Here is a 17,040-nt window from a genome sequence, read left to right on the forward strand (position 1 = left end):
TAAATCTTTAAAGTGTTTTTTTATGTTAATTTTTTAAGTTTATTGAGTTTATTTTATAACTCTTATCAGTTGGGGTTAGGTTCAGATAAAAGTAACAGAGATCCAAACAACAGTGGCTTAAACAAAATAGAGATGTATTTTTCTCTTAGGTCTGAAGATACTCAGTCATCTGCTGGTCTTTTCAGCCATACTTATTTCCTGTACCTTAGTGGTTGCTGGAGAGCTAGCCATTACTCCAAGTTCCAAGCAGGGATATGGGATGTAGGAGTTTGACACTTTGAATCTTTCCTCTTTTAGAATCTTTTCTGGAAGCCCCACTCAATCCATTCTACTTACATCTTATTTGCCAGGTGTGTTATTTGGCCACCTCTATTTGTAAGGGGGACTGAGAAATGTAGTTGCAGCATCAAACAAAATTGTGATTCTGTTAGTAAGAAAGTAAAGGATCATCCATGCTGTTGCAAATGGCAGGATCTTTCTTTTTTAAGGCTGAATAATGTTCAGTTTTTTGTGTGTGTATACAATTTTTTATCCGTTCTTCCATTGATGGACACTGAGGTTGTTTTCATGTTTTGGCTATTGTTAATAATGCTGCAGTGAACGTTGGAGTGCAGATATCTCTTTGAGATACTGATTTCATTTTCTTTGGGTATATACCCAGAAGAATGGTAGCTATATTGCATGGTAGTTCTATTTTTAATTTTTTGAGAAACTCTCATACTGTTTTCCATAATGGCTGTACCAGTTTACATTCCCACCAGCAGTGTACAAGGGTTCCCTTTTCTCCACATCCTCACCAACACTTGTTCCCTTTTTTTTCCTTAGAATAGCCATCCTAACAGGTATGAGGTGATAGCTCATTGTGGTTTTGATTTGCATTTTCCTGATGATTAGTGCTGTTGAGCTCCTATTCATATCATATACCTGTTGGCCATTTGTATGTCTTCTTTGGAAAAATATCTGTTTTGGTCCTTTGCCCATTTTTTAATTGGGTTGCGTTTTTTTTTTTTTTTGCTGTTGAGTTGTATGAGTTCTTTACATGTTTTGGATATTAATCCCTTATCAGATGTATTGTTTGCAAATATTTTCTCTCATTCCATTAGGTTGTCTTTTTATTTTGTTGATTATTTCCTTTGCTGTGCAGAAGCTTTTTACTTTGATGTAGACAATATGTTAATAAGCTTGACTGTAGTAGTCATTTCTCTGTGTGTATATATCAAATCATGATGTTGTACACCTTAAATATATACAATTTTAGTTTAGTTTTTTTTTTTTTATGAGAAAGATCAGCCCTCAGCTAACATCTGATGCCAATCCTCCTCTTTTTTTTTTTGATGAGGAAGATTGGCCCTGGGCTAACATCCAGGAACATCCGATCTTCCTCTACTTTGTATGGGATGCCACCACAGCATGGCTTGACAAGCGGTGCATCGGTGCGCGCCCAGGGTCAGAACCTGTGAATGCGGAGCACGTGCTCTTAACCCCTGTGCCACTGGGCCGGCCCACAATTTTAGTTTTAAAAAATAAAAATACACATAAAAAAGAAAGTAGAGGAATTTGGAGATAGGGCAGGCAGCTAGCAAGTCTCCATGAATAAATTTATTAATTTTTGCTGCTATGGCTTCTGAGTTTATGATGTTGTAAAGAGTGAGATAGCAGTGAGTTAGAACTGAGCTTTTGTTTTTTCCTTCCAAATGGAAAATTTATTAACTAATCTTTTTCTTTCCTGATTTCCCCCCTGATTTGAATACTATCCTTACTTATTAGCTATTAAATTCTCAAATAGATTTGCTGCTTCTTCTGTCCCCTCTAGTCTGTCCATTCATCTATTGACTATCCCTTCTTTAGTACTGAACTCTTGTAGACACTATAATTCTGACATCTTTAGAAGAGTTAACGCATCTCTCCCCATTGTTTTCAGTATTTTCTTGCCTATTGTTAAACGTAATTATTTTTACAAATGAACTTTAGTACCTGTTATTTGGTTGTGTTAGCGTCTCTTTACCTCGTCTCCAAATACCTTTTTTCTTTTTCAGTTGAGAGAGAATTTAATATGTTAGTTAATTTAGGGGGAATTGACAGCTTTACAACACTGTATTTGTCCCTCTGTAGCTTTTTTCTTAAAGGTCTTGTGTATTTTTAAAATTTATTTTTAGATTCTTGATGTTTTTCTATTAGAATCTTTTATTCCGTTTTAGTTTTAAATTTTTGTTGTGGTGGTGGTAAAATATACATAACCTGAAATTAACCATTTTAACCATTTTTAAGTATAAGTATATAGTTCAGTGGCATTAGGTACATTCACATTGTTATGCACCTATCACTACCATCCATCTCCAGAATGTTTTTCACTTTCTCAAACTGAAACTTCATACTCGTTAGATAATAACTTCCACTCCCCTCCTTCTCCTAGCCCCTGGTCACTGTTCTACTTTCTGTCTTTATGAATTTGATTATTCTAGATATCTCATATAAGTAGAATCATACACTATTTTTCCTTTTTTGACTAGTTTGTTTCACTTAGCATAATGTCTTCAAGGGTCATCCACGTTCTAGCATGTGTCAGAATTTTCTTCCTTTTTAAGGCTGAATAATATTCCATTGTATGCATATACCACATTTTGTTTATCCATTCGTCTGTCAGTGGACATTTGGGTTGCTTCCACCTTTTGGCTATTGTGAATAATGCTACTATGAACATGGGTGTACAAATAACTTTTTGGGTCCCTGCTTTCAATTCTTTTGAGTATATACACAGAAGTAGAATTGCAGGATCATATAGTAATTCTGTATTTAACTTTCTGAGGAACCACCATACAGTTTTCCACAGCACCTGCACTATTTTACATTCCCACCAGCAGTGCACAAGTGTTCCAATTTCTCCACATCCTTGCCAACACTTATTTTCTGTTTTTTTTGTTTTCTTAATAATTGCCATCCCAGTGGGTGTGAAGTGGTATCTCATTGTAGTTTTGGTTTTCATTTCCCTAATGATTAGTGATGTTAGGCGTCTTTACATGTGTTTGTTGGCCATTTGTATATTTTCTTTGAGAAAATGTCTGTTCAAGGTCTTTGTGCATTTCTTATGGGGTTGTTTGTTGTTGAGTTGTTGGAGTTCTTTATATATTATGGATATTAACCCCTTGTCACATACACAATTTGAAAATATTTTCTCCGATTTCATGGGTTGCCTTTTCACTCTATTGATAGTATTGTTTGCACAGAAGTTTTAAAGTTTGAGGTAGCCCCATTTGTCCGTTTTTGCTTTTGTTGCCTGTGCTTTTTGTGTTATCCAGGAAATCATTGCCAAATCCAGTGTCATGACACTTTTCCTCCTCATGTTTTCTTCTAAAGTTTTTATAGTTTTAGCTCTTATGTTTTGGTCTTTGGTCCATTTTGAGTTAATTTTTGTATATGGTGTAAGTTAAGGGTTCAGCTTCATCCTTTTGCATGTGAGTATTCAGCTTTCCCAGCATCATTTGTTGAAAAGACTGTCCTTGTCCCACTGAATGGTTCTGGCAACGCTTGTCAAAAATCTTTGCATCGTATATGTGAGGGTTCATTTCTAGGCTCTATTCTATTCCACTGAGCTGTCTGTCTTTATGTCAGTACCATGCTGTTTTGCTTACAGTTGGTCCCTGACTTATGGTGATTCGAATTTTTGACTTTACAGTGGTGTGAAAGCAATACTCATTCAATAGAAACTGTAATTCGATGTTTGAATTTTGATCTTTTCCCGGAATACTGATGTGCAGTACGATACTCTCTTGTGATGCTGGGTGGTGACAGTGAGCAAAACTCCCTGTCAGCCATGTGATCATGAGGGTAAACAACTGATACACTTATAACCATTCTGTACCCATGTAACCATTCTGTTTTTCACTTTCAGTACAATATTCAATAAATTACATGTGATATTCAACACTTTATTATAAATTAGGCTTTGTGTTAGATATCTTGCCCACTGTAGGCTAATGTTAAGTGTTCTGAGCACATTTAAGGTAGGCTAGGCTGAGCTGTTATGTTCGGTAGATCAGGCATATTAAATGCATTTTCAACTTAACAGTATTTTCAGCTTATGATGGGTTTATCAGAGCATAACTCAGTTGTAAGTCAAGGAAGATCTCTACTGTATTTTTGTTGTAAGTTTCAAATTGTTTATTTTTTGTATGAAAGAACACTAATGACTTTAAATATTAATAAGTAATCCGATATCTTACTGAATTATAATTTTCAATTGATTGTACAAAGATATCATTATTTGCAATAGACGTAATTATAAAATACTGCTTCCTCTCAAATTTTATTTCTGTCTAATTGCATTGGCTTTAAAACAATGTTAAATAATTGTGCTGGCTACATACTGTATTTCTTTTCTTGTTTTTGATTTAATGGTAATTCTTCTAATATTTCCCCATAGAGCATGATGCAGCTTTTGGTTTAAGACATACTTCTAAACTTTTGAGATTGACATCAGAAAGCTTAATTGCAGTTTGGTGTTTAATTGCAGTTTGTCACTTAATTGCACTTTGTTTCTTGTTGCCATCAATAGGGATAAAATGCTGGTCTGAAGGTATCATGGAAGGACTGCACAGTTTTGGGGTCATATGTATCACCTAGTATCAGAGGACCTTACCTAGTTGACTTTTTCTCTTTTTTTCAGAATGGCCAAAGTTTTCTGGTTTTGGATGAACAAAGATTTGCAAAAGAAATTCTTCCCAAATACTTCAAGCACAATAACATGGCAAGCTTTGTGAGGCAACTGAATATGTGTGAGTATAGATGGCACTTTATTTGGAGTAGCTGTCATCAGCCACTGATTAAAACTATTTTTCTTTTTAGTTTGTTAAAGGCAAATATGATATTCCATAGAAGCACCATTGATTTTTGACTTTTGTCTATTTTAGTCATCTGAATTTTGAATCTTTTTTCAGATGGTTTCCGTAAAGTGGTGCATATTGACTCTGGAATTGTAAAGCAGGAACGAGATGGTCCTGTTGAATTTCAGCATCCTTACTTCAAACAAGGCCAGGATGACTTGTTGGAGAACATTAAAAGGAAGGTGAGTTATTGTCGACATGATTTAATTAGGACATTACCGTATAGCAGACTTGGCCACGAATTATATTTCAGCACACAGGTTATATTCAGCACAAGGTTGTTCCTTGTTGGCATGACGTAGACTAATAAAGCTTTAATTATTTCCCTCTATTTTATGTTCCTTTTTTCCCTGCACTCAACTGTACCCAGGACTCACTCTTCAAACACTTTCTAGAGGGAAGGAAGATGTTTACATTCTGACTGAGGGTGAGGAGTCATCCATATTGGGATGGCTCACTCCTTCTAATTTAGCTTAAAAAATTTAAGCTCCTGCTAGTATGTCAGGGCTTTTTCTGTAGTTCACTGCTGAATATCCAGTGCCTAGAATAAATCTCTTGCGTATAGTAGGCATTTAATAATACATTTTTGAATGAACGATATCTTGCTGAAATAAGATATTTTTACTTTTGTCTATAAAAGTGGGGGACAAAAAGGGTAGTGGACCATGAAAGAAAGTGGTCCAGTGTGCAGCTGTTACTGCATAAGTTTAATTAAACATGGAAGGTGATAATAAAGAGGCTTGGGGAAATTATAGGGAGTTTGGTGGAAGGAAATGAAAAAAAAAAATCCCATAAGATGTTCCTGCTCTTGGAAACTTCTCCACATTAAAAAAACAAAAAATAGACTGTTTATTTCTTATTCTCTCTTTTTGGTCTGTGCAGTTTATTCTTTTCCTAAATCCTATCCTGGGCTTTTCAGAAGTAGATCTCATTTCCTGAATGGGCTACAAAAACTACTTATAATTGGAAGCTTTGGGTTACAATTATGGTGTTTAGTATTTGTTTAATCCCCTAAATTTGCTTTTTGAAAGGTTTCATCTTCAAAACCAGAAGAAAATAAAATTCGTCAGGAAGATTTAACAAAAATTATAAGTAGTGCTCAGAAGGTTCAAATAAAACAAGAAACTATTGAGTCTAGGCTTTCTGAATTAAAAAGGTAAAGTATTATTTCCAAATATAATCCTGATATGGAGGTTGGTGTGTGTGTATATTGGGGGTGGGAGGTTGGTGCTTTAAGTACTTAGATCATGTTGTTGAAGCCAAGATCAGAGGTCATTTTTATGTAAGTCTTGGTTCCCTTTATTTTTGATTTGTAGCCATACGCTTTGCCCCAAAATTATATTTTCTTGATGGTGATTGAAAGAATATATAAACCTGGGCAATCAAAACAATTTGATGCACAAGTCTTACTGATGAAACAGTAGATCTTTCAGTTGGTGTAGGAAATACGATTCTACTTAGGTTAGCTTTCATATGACGTTCACACACATGAGGGCACACAAGCCATAAAAAATACTATAGATGTTACCCATCCTTTCTTTCATGGTGTTTTCTTGAGACTTTTCTGGCCTATCTCTTAGGAAAAAGTAGGTTATAAAAATAGGGAAAAAAGGACACAAGAGACTTGCCCTAGTTGATACTTATTTTACATAGACTTGAGAAAGTGTTATTCAAACCTTTTATCTACAGAAAGATGCTTTATTTTGTTTAACTACAATTCTTGGCCCTATTCTAACTTGCCACAGTACCTACTTGTGTATTGAGTAGATACGTACTTCTCTTCTTAGTAAGTAGCTGGGATTTTCTCTTATCCTAATAGGTGCCAGGGTTTTGAGAGTAGTTATATATTCTCTCTCCTGTTTCAAATGTGGGACATTAGTTTAGCTATCTTAACTCAAGTATCTTCATTAAAAGAGTAACCTTGGACTTGGATTCTCTTTGTGAATAAGCCTTAATTTTAAGCTTTCTCATTCTGCATATTTTATTTAACCACTTACGCTGGTTTACTTTGTGTATCTTGTGTCTACAGAGGTGCCCTTTGACCCAATTCCTTTAATCTCAGGTTTATCCTTTAAGGAATGGGATCCCAAATTCATTCTATAAGTCTTAGAGGTAACCATTCTCCTGTGTATCTTTAGTACGCAGATGCCAGTATCGTTAAATTTCTGAGTCAGAAAAAGTACAGTAGTTATTCAGTAAGTATTAAAGAAAGCCTCATTTTCCGTACTCTCTATACGTAAATCCAGTCTCTTTTGTAATAGTTGGAATTGAGGGAGATGGCTTTTGTGGAAATTAACAAAAGAGCAAAAGTTAAAGCTTTTAGTAGGTGGAGTATCTTTCATGCCTTCTCAGCATTATTATTGCTGCTAACATTTAATAACAGTGCAATTTCAGTAAATAATGGTGAATGAAGGAAAAAAAACTAATAGTACTGGGCAAGTTATTGGTTTGTCATATTTGGATATGCTTTAAAGAAGAACAGACTTTTTTACTGTTTTCATATGCTTGTGTATGAGACAGACCTTAGATAGTTTTAAAGTCTGACAGACTTGAGTTCAACTTCAGCACTTACAAGTTACCTGTGTGATCCTGGGCAAATCCTCTGAATTCTCTGAGTGTCAGTGTCTTCATCTATAAAAGAGATGATAATTCCTTTCTTGACATATTTTAGAGAAGTTTAAATAAGTAATACACATAAAATGCTTAGCATAGTGCCTGGAGCATAGCAAGTGCTGCGTAAAAGTCACTTCCCAGTAAGAATTGTTTCCTGAGCATAGTCCTGAATTCACTTGGTAGCCACAGTGGAAAGGTTAGGTTGGTAATGAGCCAGATTGTCAGAGGAGTAAATTGCCTACTACTATATAGATACAGGCATGAGTCCTAAGTTTTTGTATATATACTGCCATCAGTAGGAGATACTACAATTATGAAGGAATGATTCTGGAGTTATGTCAGGATAGCTGTCATTCTATATAATTGAACCAAAGTTTTCCTAGAGCTATGAAAGTATATAGTAAAAACTAGTTAAGTTCTCTGGTGTTCTTAATTAAAGATAATGAGGCCTGGCTTTCTGACTGAATTTTTTTGTTTTTTAATAAATGATAACATAGTGAGAATGAGTCCCTTTGGAAGGAGGTGTCAGAGTTACGAGCAAAACACGCACAACAGCAACAAGTTATTCGAAAGGTAAGTATTTTTTTCCCATGACCGTAATCTACATTTGTTTAATGAGTACCATTTGTGACCCAAAAAAGTCTCTATTGAAAAGTCAGTGATTGATCTTAGTTTCTTATATATTGGGTACACAGATAGAAGTAAAACTGTGAAATCCGACAAATTAAGCCAAGTGTTATATATCCTTTTTAATAAAAAACATTTCTCTTTAGCAAATAAATATGATCATTCCATACTCCCAGCCAGTGTCTCATTAGCTTTTAGTAAATGACCTTTTGCCTAATATAACAGCTTTAAAGATACTTTATTCTTTATATAATTATATAATTATATAATTCTTTATATAATTAACACACTACCAATTCTTAACATTTTTTACAATAAAAGACATAGCCTCACTGTGTGGGGTTTTCTTGTTGTTGTTTTTACTACTTTTTACTCTAAAAGGCATAGGTAACAGTCTTGGAAGATAAATGACTAAAACTTTCAAATCAATTGACCAAATTATGAGTTCAAAAAAAAAAATGAGTTACCAATATATTCCATTATTAGTCTGTGCAGAGAAACAGTTAATATAATGTTGTAAAATAAATCCTGGATTTTAGTATCTGAGCTGAAAATTACTGGCGGAACTGAAAATCTCTCTGTTGCATTGTGTGCTTGTGATTTAATCTTTTCATATCAGATTTCATATGTTAATAAGAGGTGAAACATAAAAGTAATTAAGGCAGCTATTTTTTGCTCATGAGTAAACTGGACTCTTAAGCAACAGGTTTTTGGGGGGGAGGGAGGGTGGGAGAGCTTCAGCTTGTTCATGCTTAGAGGCCTTTAGCTAAAAATAGGGTTATGACTGATAGGATCTGGGTCTAGTGGAGTAAGCTTAGAACAAAGATGAATGGTAGTTGTAACCTTTGGCCTATAGTCAAACTAGATATACTATTTTTTAAAAATGAGTATGCAAGTCAAGGTTGAAAGTAGAATTCAATTCTCAATGTTTAGTCCAAGTACATATATTTTCAAAACTTCCATAACTGATTCCAGTGTGCAGCCCTGTTAAGAATACCTGATTTAAAATGACAGATGTACCTTAACCTGTACTTTAAAAAATGTGTTAATCTTTTTCAGAAAATAATATTTTAGTTAAATATTAACTTACAATACTCCATAATTTCTTGTTTTTTTTCCCCTAAAAGCGAGGATAGTTGGTAAAATGCTTATAAATCGTTCCAGTTTTTCATGAAAGCTAGCATTCTATCTGCTCAGATTTGAGTTTGAATCTGTATTTTGGTGGGGTTAGAGAGTTTACATAATGCATGATGACAGCCGATAATTTTTCTCTATTCCTGGAATTGGTTCCGACTCTGCCATGTGCTCTTTGTTCTTGGATGAATTGGAATAATATATGTGAGGTACCTGTTACAGGACTTGTTCAAGTACGTAAGTTAGATGCTGTAAATGTTAGATGCCTTAACTTCTCCTTCAGGAAATAGACTGTACAACATGATACAGAAGTATCAAAAGAGAACTGAGATGTGGAACAAATTTCAGGAGAAATTTAGCCAGTGATTCATGTTTTTATAAATTCCACCACTAATGTTTTTAGAATTTTTCCATAACGCTTTTTTATAAATTAACAAAAATAACTGAAGTTGAATTATTTTATAGCTATCTTTAAGCTTAAATGTTGTCTTTTCATCAGCTGTCAGCATTTTCTTTTGAATAAGCAATTTAGCGGCTAACCTCCTTTTGATAGACTCTGATGCTATCTTATTCTTCAATTAAAATGTCTGTATTTTTCTCCCTGAAACAGTTCATATTGATTGTAAGGCAAACCATTTAGTAGCCTCTTTTGGGAGAGAACACATAATATTAAAGCTATACAGTATATATTTTTAATTGACATTTCTCTATTTTAATCACGTAATTACATTTCACAAAGCTTACAAGGACCTCTTCTTCAAAGAATCTAAATAGTCCTCCTATCACTTTTGGCCTTTTTTCATAGTCTCTCAGTGATCTACTGCTTTTCGTAGTTCACCATGTGATCCTCGCATTTTTATCTCCTTTAGGAAGTTGACAGTAAATTTCAAGGCATACGCTAAGTCAGTATTCTTACATTCGCATCAGTACCACCTCAGAGGGCTTGTTAAACACACACATTGCTGGACCTCATCTTCAGAATTTCAGATTCGACGATTCTGGAGTGGGGTTGAGAATTTGCATGTCTAACAAGTTCCTGGGCCAATGCTGCTGGTCTGTGGACTGCACTTTAAGAAACATCGTCATTAAATATGAAGGATTGTTTGCATGTCTTGAGCTGTTTAATAGTTTTTCTTCTAAATTTAATCAGACTTTGAAGATTAAACCACCTTCTCTTGATTGTCAGTATGTGTATCTCAAATGTTTAAGAGGAAAACCGTCTGAGAGAAAAAGGTTTAGTTGTTTATTAGAAAAAAGCATAGATATTCCAACTTTAAAACTGTGAATTTATTTTTGGATAACCTCTAATTAAGTGTATTTTTGAGTTTATTTCTGTTGCTGTATAATTAGGTATGCTGTATAATTAGGTATTTTATGGCAATATTTTTTTATTAAACAATTTTTATATTATATTAAAACAATTATATTTCAACAATTTTTCCAGAATCAGCCGATAAACTTTTTGTAACTTGAAAATTTTATGATTTGTTCTGAGAGAGCTGGTGATTTCTTTTGCCTCTAATTGTATTACGTGGTATAAAAAAATGTTGCCTGTCAAACACGTTTTTGTTTTTGCATCATAATCTTCTTGAAGGAATTTTAAATAAAAAGTTGGGATCTATATCCAGGCATGCTTGGTACTTACACCAAAAGAAACAACTGAACTGAGTATTGGATAGGTAGATAGATGGATGAGTGGGAATGGATGGATGGATGGATGGATGGATGGATGGATGATGTTTTAGGCATCTCTGTATCCTAGGTAGCAGCAGCTTTATTACAGGTTATTCTTCTGCCTGGAAGCTGGTATATTTCTTTAGATATCAATTGTAAGGTGCATTCAGATTTCAAGTATGTTAATATGTGAGAAATTATGTGACTTAGAGAACATACAGTATCCAAATTAATTTTATATGACTTGTAATGTGGACTAAAGAATTTGGAATTTGTAATGGAAAATTTATTATGTATATTTTCCTTTTAGATTGTCCAGTTTATTGTTACATTGGTTCAAAATAACCAGCTTGTGAGTTTAAAACGTAAAAGGTAAGTGTTTATGATAAAACCGTTTGATCTACACATAGACCACCGAACATTTTAGTGTTTAACCATGAATGGCCTGCATTTGCTGAGTGTATGCCTGTTGTCCCAGATGAACAGTCCTTCCTTGTTAAATTATACTCTCAGCATTTCAAGAGTAGTATTATTTCCTACTGTTGTCATCCTGTTAATATTTTTGAGGGATAAGGGTAGCCTAAATGGTCACTTTACAGATACACACACAGTTAATAAAGAATTCATTTTCATTCACGTTAGCAATTTAATATAACATTAGAAGGCCTGAGTCAGAGAAACTCCTAAAAAGAAGCCATGTGTTGAAAAAACATTAAAATTTTTTTACTTGACCTCTCTTATGTTTAAACCACCCATAAGGGTCTTTAAAAACCTGTATATTGACCAATGGTTGTGATACCTATAAATGTCAGTAACTGCCATTTTCACTACGAAAACAAGCATCGTGGACAAAGGAATAGTTGTAAGCAGAAAAAGATTATCTTTTAAGGCTAAGATTTTAGCAAAGCTTGGTTATGCTCACAGCTTATGCTGTGGCCTTAACTCTACTTCCACTAACTAGTTCTTATGATGTTACCTATTTATTTTTTACTATGTAAGTACAGTTTATAAGGAGTTAATAGTTCAGTCATCAATGAAGTATTTCTGGAGAGAGTAGTTTATTATATTTATTAGACAAAAATAGTACCGAACAATGGAGAAATAAAAGTCCTAGACATACTCATCCCCTAGTTTCTATTCTAAGATATAATTATTTTTAAGAGTTCCTTGTGTATCCTTACTGAAATTTTTTATTCATTATTTAAAGTTGTGTGTGTGTGTGTGGTGGGGGGTAAATTATTAGAAGCAGTTTAAATTCCTTGTATGTTTGTTCCACTGAACTTCATGAATATCTTCTGATTTTCAGGCCTCTACTTCTAAACTCTAATGGAGCCCAAAAGAAGAATCTGTTTCAGCACATAGTCAAAGAACCAGCTGATAATCACCATCATAAAGTAATTTTTTAGTTGAATTCTATTTTATATCTGTTATCTCAAACTAAATTTTATTACAGCAGTATTTCATGCATTCCAAGTTTAGTAAATAATAATCCAAGTGCTCTTTCTCCAGTCTTATTAAATCATGACATTATTATTTGCTTTAGATTATGTTAAGAAATAAACCGTTACAAATATTGTTGTCTTAGTTGCCTTTTCCTAAGTGTTTTTCTCCCCGCCTTCAGTCTCCTCTCGTACCTAGAGATAATCACTATTATTAATTAGTATTTATCATTCCCATGGCCATTTTATATGTGTGAATACCTGAAGAGTGTTTGGTATTATTTTGCATATAAATGATACCATTTTGTACATTTCATTTTGCATTGTGGCTTTTTTCACTTGGTCTTGCTTTTGAGACTTACTAAACAGAGATTTAGTTCATCTCAATGACTATATGATGTTAATTTAATATTATGGTGATATAGTTATGCATTCGTCCATTGGTTATTTTAAATTGTTTCCAACATTTATTATAAATGTGCACAGCCTAGACTGTTTTTCACTGTAGCAATTTCAAAACATAGTTTTGTTTACCTTCATTTTTGTCACAGGCTCGCTGGATAATTTGTCAAACTTACACTCAGTGGCAAATTAGTCCAGTCCACAGTCCAGACTTATTTGAATATCTGATTATCATTGTTACTTTCAAATCTTAAATTCTAAATACTTAATGATACATTGCTCAATGATGGGGATATGTTCTGAGAAATGCGTCATGAGGCTATTTTGTCTTTGTGCAAACATCACAGAGTGTACTTACACAAACTAAGTGGTGTAGCCTACTACACACCTAGGCTATATAATACTAATCTTATGGGACCACTCTTCTATATGTGGTCCATTGACCAAAACATCATTATGTGGCACATGACTGTACTGCTTTAGATTTATTATTAAAGTATTGAGAGTTTGTTCTCAGGCAAATCAGAGTTAACCTAACATCTGGTTCCTCTTCCTACCTACCACTGTTTCTAAATAACCAAGCATACCTAACTATTTTTAGGATTGAAGACTCAGTGTAAATGGATGAAGATTTTTTAATTTAACTGCATTTATGTATTTTTAAATACTGTACATCTTTTGCCTCCGTATTATCTAGTGTTGAAATTTATAGATTTTTGCATTATAATAATGACTGTAATTTGCTTTAGAGAATTGAATGCTTTTTTATTAATGTACCTATGGTCTGAATATATCTGTAGCTGAATAAAAAAAATTGCTAAAAAGCCAGGCTGACATTTAACTGTGGAATAGTTGAAATGTTTTTTTTCCTATTAATAACACCACTTAATGAGTAAGAAGAAAACATATGTCAAACAGAGTAGCTTGAGATTGAAATAACCCCCATCCCCACATTGGCCATCTTGTTATGCTTGAAATTTCTGGGGAAGTTCTAGTTTTTTTACCCTTTGGGTAAAAAAAAATACTTTAAAATTTGAAGATCTTTTCATAGAAACATTCTGAGGCATGTTATCTTCAAGGTCCCTTACGGTAAAAGAAATAAGTAGAATGCAGATAATACATTTCATCTCTCTGTGAGTTGGTGGTACTAATACCAATTAGTGTGTAAGTCCTGTAAGGGCAGAGAACATACCTGTTTTGCTTACCATTGTATTCCCAACATTTAGTAAATAGTAGGTGCCCAATTAGCATTTTTTTAAATGGTATGTTGTTTGGTAATCAATATAATTTCAATTTTTTGATATATTTTCTCCCTGATTTTTTAGGTTCCACACAGTAGGACTGAAGGTTTAAAGCCAAGGGAGCGAATTTCAGATGACATCATTATTTATGACGTTACTGATGATAATGCAGATGAAGAAAATATCCCAGTTATTCCAGAAACTAATGAGGATGTTATAGCTGATCCCTCCAAGTAAGGAGATCGTGAAATAAAATTTATGAAAATATTGGTTACTTTTATTATTAAAGAGCTAAATTCAAACCACTTTATTCTTTGATAAACTAGTATCTGACTCATTTTTGGATTATTAAACTGAAAAAATAAGCCAAATTATTCAACCGAATACCTCCCTCCCCCTAGCAAAAAGGCACCCAACAAAAAAAGTAATGAGAATCCTGAGTTTTTAATTTTGGAGTTAAACACCTTTAATTGATTCTTTGTGGTCTTGTATGAAGTATCAGTATTTGTGATTAAGCTACTCACCCAAGAAATTTAAGCCTTTTGGCAAGTGGTTTGGGGGGAGAGTTTCCATGGAGAATGAATGGATAGAATGAATTTATTGAATTGATCTGAAAAATGTAATTGATTCTTTCTCATATTGCTGGTCTAGCTGTAGCCAGTACCCTGATATTGTAATTGTTGAAGATGACAATGAAGATGAGTATGCACCTGTCATTCAGAGTGGAGATCAGAGTGAACCAGCCAGAGAATCCCTAAGTTCAGGCAGTGATGGCACCAGCCCTCTCATGTCTAGTGCCGTCCAGCTAAATGGCTCATCTAGTCTGACCACAGAAGATCCCGTGACCATGATGGATTCCATTTTAAATGATAACATCAATCTTTTGGGAAAGTGAGTGCTCATCTAGATGTTGTCTAAATTTATTTGCTTTCTTTGTTTACTTCACATATTCTGTTTCTCTTTGAGTGATCTTCATTTCAGATTATGAACCCATGTAGTCTACCTTTCTCTGTTTTGGTCAGGGGTCAGCTCTGCAAATGGTATTTTGAGAAGGATTTAATCATCCCAAGAGCAGTCTTGGGATTTTCTTGGCAATTCTTTAGATTTCTTTAGTGAAATACTTGTTTTGGATGTCCATAAAGTGTGTGTGATTGTGTGTAGGTGTGTTTTTATCAGGACTACAGAAAACATAATCTCTATTAAGGGACTTATTTCATAGCATAAGAAAACCAGAAACTAGTAGCAATAACTAATAATCAGAGGTTAAACATTTTATAATTTATAGTATAGAGGAAAAAGACAAATCAGATCGTGTTGTTGCAGAACCTTTTTTCTGTAAATACTAAAGGTTTGTATAAAGGCTGTGAGTTCTCCATTAAAAATTTTCAGGAATCTCAAATATTAAATAGGATTCTTAAGGTTAAGGATTGGTAAGGAATCAGTAGTTTCTAGGAGTATTTTATCTAGCTAGATTGCACTGTGATTTTAAACATAAAAACAAGGAAACCTAATATTTGATTTTTTTTTTTATATCTTTTTTCCTTAGGGTGGAGCTGTTGGATTATCTTGACAGTATTGATTGCAGTTTAGAGGACTTCCAAGCCATGCTGTCAGGAAGACAGTTTAGCATAGACCCAGATCTCCTGGTTGATGTAGGTACTTTGAATAATCTTTGCTGTACTGGCAGTTTGTGTATTTACATATAATATTTATAAGTCAATACATCATTTTCTTGTATTCTAAACTGTTTTTGCATTTTCTTTTTTTAAATGAATGGTTTTGTTTATCAGAAAGAATGAGCAGATGGGTTCAGGACAGTGAAGAAGGGTGATCACTACCCCATCTGAGTAGCAGTTCAGTTAATCTCCCTGTAACAACATACCAACTCTGTTCAACAGTACTGTTAAATACAGGTCTTGTCTGGACTTGTTGCTGTGTTATGTTTTGCTCTAGAATAAATTATCACTGAATAGAAGTCTGTGGGAATTAGTAATAGAGATACTTAGCCAGGAAATAGCATAGAGACACTTCTTAATACTTTGAGAATTAATGTTTTCCACTCAGATGTGTTATATTTCATTATATTTGCTATACTTTTTAAATTTTTGTGTTCTGAGACCTAAGGTTTCCCTGCTCCAACCCCCACCACCTCCTGAATGAACTTGACTCCAATGTTGTCTGGACTGTGAATCCTTATCTACCATTTCTGGCACTAACCACTTTTCTCACTCTCTTTCCTCTTGTTCCTTCCACTCTTCCCTCCTTTACCTGAAGCTTCCTACATGGCCTGATCCCATCCACATGAATCTTGTTTTCTCCCCTATTCCCATTTTCTGTTGTGAATATGTTTCTCTCTTTATCTTGAGAAATTTTGTTGCTCCTTTTTTTGTGTTTCTTGCCTTAAAATGCAACTTCTCTCACATCAAAATATTCTAGTCTTGCTCTTTTAAGAGCTTCTTATTGAGGCTAAAAGGAATTAGTCCTTTCTTACTCTTCAATCTTATTAATTTAACACCTTACCCCTCTGCTTCTCATCATTCTTTGTCAATGTCACATGAATTTATCGTCTTTTCCTTTTGCCAAATCATCAGTGCCTCACAGGATAGATTTCACCTTCTTTGAAGATTTTCTTTCTGGCTGACCTGTGTTACCATCTTAAGTGAATTCGACATCTATGTTAATGACCTACTTCAACTTATTAACAGTAACTTGACAGTCCTTCTTGATTCTTTCAGTGTTTGTCCCCACTCTGAATCCAGGGACTTTTTAGGATATCTGTCCCTTAGATCACTGAGAAGGAAATAAAAATCTCAATTCTGACCCTCTGCAAATCCTTGCAGTCCTCAACTAGATCATTTTAATTCAACTTGGAAACATTTATCACCCTCAATTGTCCTTAGGACCTCATCTAGCCAACTCTTCCCTGTTCACAAAGGATAATTCTCCATGCCCTGGTCTTCTCATAAGCTGTGGAATCTCGTATTCTTTCTTCTTAGAGGTAGTACTTACTTTCTTTTCAAATCCAATTTG

The 17,040-nt window shown here is 34.1% G+C and overlaps 1 protein-coding gene across 2 annotated transcripts in view; it reads left to right on the top strand.

Moving 5' to 3' along the window:
• HSF2 (heat shock transcription factor 2) overlaps window positions 1–17,040 on the top strand; it is a 33,967-nt gene that overhangs the window by 8,931 nt on the left and 7,996 nt on the right. For both annotated transcript variants that reach the window (XM_004422273.3, XM_004422274.3), the window contains exons 2-10: window positions 4,664–4,772; window positions 4,935–5,062; window positions 5,912–6,036; window positions 7,991–8,066; window positions 11,239–11,300; window positions 12,235–12,322; window positions 14,095–14,243; window positions 14,662–14,901; window positions 15,557–15,662. In XM_004422273.3, the coding sequence (XP_004422330.1) occupies window positions 4,664–4,772; window positions 4,935–5,062; window positions 5,912–6,036; window positions 7,991–8,066; window positions 11,239–11,300; window positions 12,235–12,322; window positions 14,095–14,243; window positions 14,662–14,901; window positions 15,557–15,662 (1,083 nt within the window). The remainder of the gene's footprint in view (window positions 1–4,663; window positions 4,773–4,934; window positions 5,063–5,911; window positions 6,037–7,990; window positions 8,067–11,238; window positions 11,301–12,234; window positions 12,323–14,094; window positions 14,244–14,661; window positions 14,902–15,556; window positions 15,663–17,040) is intronic.

Source organism: Ceratotherium simum, chromosome 19 (assembly GCF_057802395.1).
Source record: "Ceratotherium simum simum isolate JZ-2026a chromosome 19, ASM5780239v1, whole genome shotgun sequence".
Lineage (NCBI taxonomy): Eukaryota > Metazoa > Chordata > Mammalia > Perissodactyla > Rhinocerotidae > Ceratotherium > Ceratotherium simum.